This window comes from Penaeus japonicus, unplaced genomic scaffold (genome assembly GCF_977035675.1).
Source record: "Penaeus japonicus unplaced genomic scaffold, GWHDUDI00000001_assembly GWHDUDI00000008, whole genome shotgun sequence".
NCBI classification, from domain to species: domain Eukaryota; kingdom Metazoa; phylum Arthropoda; class Malacostraca; order Decapoda; family Penaeidae; genus Penaeus; species Penaeus japonicus.
In genome coordinates this window covers 23,027,537-23,035,036 of record NW_028234410.1, presented here as the reverse complement: position 1 = coordinate 23,035,036, position 7,500 = coordinate 23,027,537, and the positions used below count along the sequence as shown (strand labels likewise).

The 7,500-nt window shown below is 36.5% G+C and overlaps 1 protein-coding gene across 1 annotated transcript in view; it reads left to right on the top strand.

Moving 5' to 3' along the window:
- The window catches only part of Duox (dual oxidase), a 156,477-nt gene extending 150,477 nt beyond the window's left edge, over positions 1-6,000 (top strand). Inside the window, exons 19-25 of the mRNA XM_086539262.1 lie at positions 101-269; positions 640-777; positions 1,317-1,527; positions 2,100-2,264; positions 3,000-3,155; positions 3,561-3,689; positions 4,038-6,000. Coding sequence (XP_086395388.1) covers positions 101-269; positions 640-777; positions 1,317-1,527; positions 2,100-2,264; positions 3,000-3,155; positions 3,561-3,689; positions 4,038-4,166 — 1,097 coding nt within the window. The 3' untranslated portion in view covers positions 4,167-6,000. The remainder of the gene's footprint in view (positions 1-100; positions 270-639; positions 778-1,316; positions 1,528-2,099; positions 2,265-2,999; positions 3,156-3,560; positions 3,690-4,037) is intronic.
- The last annotated feature ends 1,500 nt before the right edge of the window (positions 6,001-7,500 follow it).

Below are 7,500 nucleotides of genomic sequence, written 5' to 3'. Positions count from 1 at the left end.
TATCAAGGTACATCCTGTATTACCCCTCAATTTTTCCTCTTGCACAATCAAATGATCATGGTAAATGCCGAAAACTAAAACGTGCAATCTCCCATAACAGGTCTGACTGGCGTGTCACTGTTTATTATTATGTGCATCATCTTCATCTTTGCGCACCCGATCATTCGAAGGAAAGCGTACAAGTTCTTCTGGGCTGCACATCAGCTGTACATCCTGCTGTACGTCCTCAGTCTGTTGCACGGACTGGCTCGTCTCACCGGAGCACCAAGGTTTGTATCTCGGCTTTTTTTTGTTTCTCTTTGAATCTGCCAATTGCTCAATAATGTTATTATTGTGCATATGGCGTTATGAATAATAATAATAAAAAAAAACGTTCTGAATTCCCCAAAATAGGATTGATTGATACGTTCCGCTTCTGTTTCATGATCAGGATTGGAAATTCATTTTTTTTTATTAAATACTCCTATAATTATAAATTGATTCCAAAGGAATATCTTTATCATGTATTACTCTGTTCGTTTATTTGATCATTATCTGCAATGTTACTATCGATTTTTTTACACAAGGACAAAAATATAAATTACTCCTATTACCATGTTTTACAAAATAATTGATCGGTTTATTTATCCATTTATTTAGGTTCTGGATCTTCTTCGTTGGGCCAGGCATCATTTACACGCTGGACAAGATCATTAGTCTCCGCACACGGTACATGGAGCTGGACATTATCGAGACAGAACTGCTGCCCTCGGATGTCGTCAAGGTCAAGTTCTACAGGTAAGAATGGCGTCTTCGGGGTCGCTCTGGTCACGGGAGCCGATCTCCTCTGTGTGAGGTGCTCCGTAGAGTGGGATTAGTTTGCGTAGTTTCGAGGACATTTTGTTACGGGTATGTGTTTGCGAGCACATTGTTACCACTGGATAGGGATAAGTACATATCTATGAAGACATCTTGTAAGTACATTTTTACCAATACATGGTTAAAAGTACATATCTATCAAAACATATTACAAGAACATATATACATGTGCATAATTACGAACACATAGTTATAAGTACTTATCTATGAGTATATATTTACGAGTACTTATTAACAAGTACGTAATAGCGAATGCATACTGTATTTATGAGTAAACAGTAACAAATATACGATTACGGATACATATTTATGAGTACATAGTAACAAATACATGATTATAAATGCATTTTTACAAGTACATAGTAACAAATACTTAATTACAGATACATATTTACCAGTACATATATGCAGCTCCATGATGTCAATACAGTCAATAACGCCCCCCCTTCTCTCCTCAGGCCACCCAACTTCAAGTACCTGAGTGGCCAGTGGGTTCGCCTCAACTGCACCGCTTTCCGGCAGTCGGAATACCACTCCTTCACCCTCACTTCGGCGCCCCACGAGAACTTCCTGTCGTGCCACATCAAAGCCCAGGGCCCTTGGACGTGGAAGCTTAGGAAGTTCTTCGACCCACATAACTATGTTCACGATGAGGAGAACCCACCGAAGGTTAGTTGATGTTGGTGAAATCGAGACATAAAGCCTGATTTTTAGAAAGGTTAAATATAAAAGATATGAAAATTTCAAGAGTTCAGAAGTATGTTTCATTTTGGTACAATCGTGAGCTTCTCACACCTCACAGACAATATAAAACACATTTGCGAGTTTTTGAACAGTTCGCCTTATTTTACTCGAATACTATTCTTAAAATTGGGTGCATTTTGTTCCGACCATAAGATCCTCACATCATAAAAATCTATACATTAATATGATATCACAACATCGTCCACTGACTCCTCCTTTTTCGTGATCCTCCCAACACGAAATATCCTAACTAACTTAGGAACTGTCTCCACTTCCTCCCATCCTTTCTGTGATCCTACTAGCACGAAATATCCCAGCCCAGAAACCTCCTCACTGGCTCCTTCTTGTCTTCCTTCCTTCCTTTTAACGACCCCCCCCCCCAACTCAGGGACGACCTCACTGATTCCACTTCCTTCCATCCTTCTTATTGAACCCCCCAGCACGAATTATCCTAGTGTAGGATCCTCCCCACTGACTGACTCTTCTTCCCCTCGCAGATCCGCCTGGATGGACCTTTCGGCGGCGGCAACCAGGACTGGTACAAGTTCGAGGTCGCGGTGATGGTGGGCGGAGGCATCGGCGTCACCCCCTACGCCTCCATCCTCAACGATCTCGTCTTCGGTACTTCGACCAACCGCTACTCCGGGGTGTCTTGTAAGAAGGTGGGTAGGAATATTATTTTTGTTATGGCTTTGTTGTTGTTGTTGTTGTTTTGAAGGTGTGGGATTATTATTTTCTTTGTTTTTTTTGTCTATGTTGCAGTATGGTTGGATTGTTTTGAGGCTTTTGTTGTCTTTTTGAAGTATGCAGTCTTTGTTTTGTAGCACTGTTTTAAAATTATCCTGTTAGTCTTATGGGCCTATTTGAATATTGAAAAAAATATATTGGATTTTTTATATTTCCTCTTTATTTATGAGCAGGGTCGTCAAATCAGAATATATAAGTGAATCAAAATATCAGACAAAGAAACGTGAATTGTAACCTCAATACATTAGTGCATACAATGGAATATAGAAAAAAACTCCGTTATAATGCGTATCTCTGCACCAACGTATGCCGAATGCATTACAATGGATACTTACGTATTGTATGGTTGTATGATTATACAAAGCAACTATCTTAGAAAATGACAAGTTTTGTTAATCCGGGGTTAGAGAGATGCACAGGGGACTTTGTGGAACTTCAGAATCTTGCAAAAGATAAATATAGTAATATACTAACATACTTATGTTAGATTTATAATCCCAGTGAATCAATATATAACCATAAAGTTCCTAATATCATTGTAATTACGCGATTTTTATGCTCCTTAAAATGACACGAGAGAACATACGAAATATTTTGTCATTGTCATCGACTGGTGTTGCCAAATATTGAATTCTTGTTTTTTCTTGCAGGTGTATTTCTTGTGGATTTGCCCGACGCACCGCCAGTTTGAGTGGTTCATTGATGTGCTGCGTGACGTTGAGCGCAAAGATGTCACCAACGTCTTAGAAATGCACATCTTCATTACACAGTTCTTCCATAAGTTTGATTTGAGAACTACTATGTTGGTGAGTACTTGTGTCAGCTTGGACGCGTGTACGTTACTTGTGTATCATTCCCTTGGGCCTTGTCTTTAATGTCAGCGTTTCTAATAAGTAATATTCACTATTCTATGATTAGATGAATGAATAGTTACTTTTAGTTTTCAATATCCGCAAAAAATTGTAAAAAAAAGAGGTCAGGAGTAATAGTAATAGCAATTACGCAATATGTATCAATGGGAACATGTAAGTTTGTGTGAACGCGATGAAAGAGTAAAAAAATCGTTATTCTTCTATAAGGGAATATCCATAAGTTTTAATTAAGGAAAACAAATCGTACTTCGGATTATGATATGCAATATGAATCAGTTAGAAGATATAAGTACATTATTCATCTGTTTCGGCTTGTTATAAACTGTTTCTCTCTTTCAGTATATTTGCGAGAACCACTTCCAGCGACTGAGCAAACGTAGCATGTTCACTGGACTGAAAGCCATCAATCACTTCGGCCGGCCTGATATGACTTCCTTCCTGAAGTTTGTGCAAAAGACGCATAACTACGTAAGTATGCTTTCAGGCATCGGATGTGCGGTTTCATTGTTCATCTGTGACGTTGACTTTGATTATTTCAGTTCTAGACATCACATGGTGTTGGCTACTGACATGCTTTAGACCAAGGGATCGTAATTGCTTCGATAAAAATGTAGACAATTTTTTTTTTAGAGTCTTGACATTCGTGTTCAACTTGTGGTAGATGACGTTTATTCACTTGGAAGTTTCAGGTCTTTAACGATTTTTAATCTAGAATTCAGCCCTCTTGACATTTCAAGCTCCGATTTCCGACTTCCTTTCCATCTCTAACTCGTGGTCCCTCATATCGCTGACATTACTCTTCTTGGACGATTGCAGGTGTCCAAAATCGGCGTGTTCAGCTGCGGCCCCAACCCCCTCACGAAGAGCGTCAGCACAGCCTGCGAGAACGTGAACCGAGGTCGTCGCCTGCCATACTTTATACATCACTTTGAAAACTTCGGCTAAGCGTGTACATAAGAGGCCTATTATTATGATATATTTTGTCGTGTTAGAAATTATACTTAAAGGGGGAAAAAAAAGAGAAAAGAAGGTTGGGGGACGAAAAAAAGGGAGCAAAACTCCAAGGCTTGTTTTTTTTATGCCGTGACACTTAGGTATTATTAGTAATCCTCATTTGGCTTGCTCTTCGCTGACTTGCCTGGCCAGATCTTGGTCTAGGCTGGCCTGTCTCTCCTTTCTCCTCTTTCCTCTCTCCTCTCTCCCCTCTCCCCTCTCCTCTCTCCCCTCTCCCCTCTCCTCGCTTCTGCTCTCTTCTCTTTTCTCTTCTCTTTTCTCTTCACTTTTCTCTTTTATCTTCTCTTCTCTTCTTTTCTCTTCACTTTTCTGTTCTCTTCCCTTCTCCCCCTTCTCTCTCCCTCCCTCCTTCCCTCCCTCCTTCCTCCTCCCCTATTCCCCACTCCACTTGGCGGCCTTCTCTCCCTTGCCTTCTTTTGCTTTCTCTTGTTGAGGTATGAATTTCAGCCTTTTTCTATTGCCTCTTAGCTTAACATGTGCTATCTTGTCATATGAATCTAAATAATGGTTTTCTTATATGCTATATATAGTAATCATTCTTGTTTAGTGCGATTATGTCATTATGAATACTGTGATTTTAATTACTTATTATTATTATTATCATTATTATTATTTTTATTGTTATTAATATTATTATTTTCATTATTATGATTATTAGTGTTATTATCATTATTGTCATTATCATTATCATTATTATTATTTTATTATTATTTTTATTATTATTATTATTATTATTATTATTATTATCATTATTGTTATTACTATTATAGTTATTATTATAATTATTATTATTTATTTTTATATTATTATTATTTTTGTTAGTATCATTATGATTAAAATTGTTTATCATTATCACATTGACTATAATCATTAGTATCATTGTCACGATTATTCTTGAGATCGAGGATTCTTTTGATGTTGTGCTATCAATATAATTGTAATGAGACGTGATAACATAACTCAGTTTTCCGTACCCAGGTCTGAACGACTAGACCTCTAGAGGCAATTTTTACAGGAACACCTCAGAGCGTTGTATTACACATGGCGTGGGAAAGACACACGCTTCCCTCACGTCAAAGAAACCATAGTGAGAGAAAAAAAACAAAACAGCATCAACAGTATTCTATGTGTAACCTCTGGCACGAGACGAGGGTGGGGAGACACTTGTATTTTTTTTATCATTGACGATTTATCCTATGTTGAGCAGTGAGCCGTTTTATGAACAGATTATTTAATGATAGAAACTGGACGTGTTTCGATGTACATTTGGAAAGCGGTGTTACCAGTTGCGTAGAACTGGTAGCATGGAAGTAGTCACGATCGCTCACATTCAACAAGTTATAATGTGATAATTATAGGAGTAACTATTATATCCTGCTGTAGATGATGTTTGTCCTTAGTTCAGCTGATCATTTTGTATGTATGTATGAGTTTTTTTTATGCTTGTAAGAAATGATATGAATGTTAAGTTATGTAAAGAAAGTATCTTGTGTAAAGTGCTTGTGGTTGTGCAATATTATTTTATTTGTAGTAATATTTTATGAAGAATATCTCTCTAGTGTAATATCTACTAACCCATTCAATATTTTTATAATAGTTCTTGGTTGTTAAAAGATATATTAATAACTCTTGTCTATGACGAATCAGAACATTTTCAAGGTATTATTTTGTTCATTTCTGTAAAGTTTACTCTACATTTTTTACATCTTGTATTTTCTTTGGTAAGTTTTAGGGAACTTGATTAATAAAATATATGGAAAAAGTTCTTTAGCGATTTGAATATCCTTTCTTTGTTATACTGACAGAGGCTTAATTAGAAAATCCTTTTTTGGAACATGTGTGAATAATAATGCTAACCTTAGTATTAAAATCTATTTTAAAATTGTTTTCCTGTGTGAATTAATGCGTGTTTGGAGGCAGCCTCTCGTTGACTTTTACGTGGGATATGTGTAAAATCTCGGTAAATGACATTGATGAATGACAAACGGTTTAGAGTATTGTCTTGATCGGTCCTTAATATCAGGATGCATTCCAGTTATTTCATCGGTATATTCAAAGTATAATAGTTAAGTAAAAGTTAGATTTATGAGCACTATCTATTCTTTTAAAGAAATATTTACTATGATGTCTCCCCTGTGATAAGTCCTAATCTGGTGTGACAGAATCTATAGGATGGGAAAGACTCCATGATACTGTCCTTTGTAGAAAAGGTTTTTCTCATTTATCGAGTCAATTTATAAACAACATATAAAATTTACTTTCCTGTATATGGAGTTTCAAACAAATACATGTGAAGCATTCATTTTATATGTTTTAAGTTAAAAAGATTAATCGTATCCATTCATTTAGTTTCCCCCAGTCATACTTGGGACGCGACGCCTCAAAAAGCATATATTTACTTAAACAACAACATGTCTTCCTGAACCATGCAATGTTCGAAATTTTATTAACACTTGCAAATCAGGAACACGCAGGAGCAAGGCATCTCCTATTGCTCACACTCTTCCACAATTCACACATATTCACGGCTTTTCAGAGAAGTACATGTCCTTAGATACATGGAAGTTTGTGTCTTGTATCTTAGCAGTCATGATCTGGAAACATATACTAAAGAAGAACAGAACAGACTGGATAGTCGAATGCTTATAGAGCGTTCACCGACTGCAATTTTTCAATAGATTCTCTTAACTATATCCATTTTAATTTCTCCTTTATCGACCGGGAAACAAAGAAAATAAAAGTAGGAGCAAATGCCACTAGAGATGAAAAACAACGAGAGAGAATGCTTTTAGATTTTGAAGAAAAGTTTTACCTTAACCAAATCATCAAAATTCCAACAAGGGAGGAAAATATACTGGACCTAGTTTTTATTAGTATAGGGGAAGATATACACAACATATCATCAACTTATAGAGCTCAATCAGACCACGACATAACTGAAATCCCAATGCATAAGTTAAAAAATCAGAAAAACGGAAAAACAGATAGCCGAAGAGTCTCAGATCTCCAAACTTTAGCCATGATCAAATAGATTGGAAAAAAAATAAATGCAACACTAGAAGAGTTAATGAAAGATATTGAGGTCCTCTTAACACCAAATGATATACTAAAGAAGCTTTATAATGCATGTGAAGATGTTTGTAAAATGTTTGTGCCCCCAAAACTACAGACCCAAGAATATTATACCAAGAGATCGAAGGATCATGTTAAGAAACAAGAAAATTATGGTTAATAAACTAAAAAAAAAAAAAAAACAGATCATGTC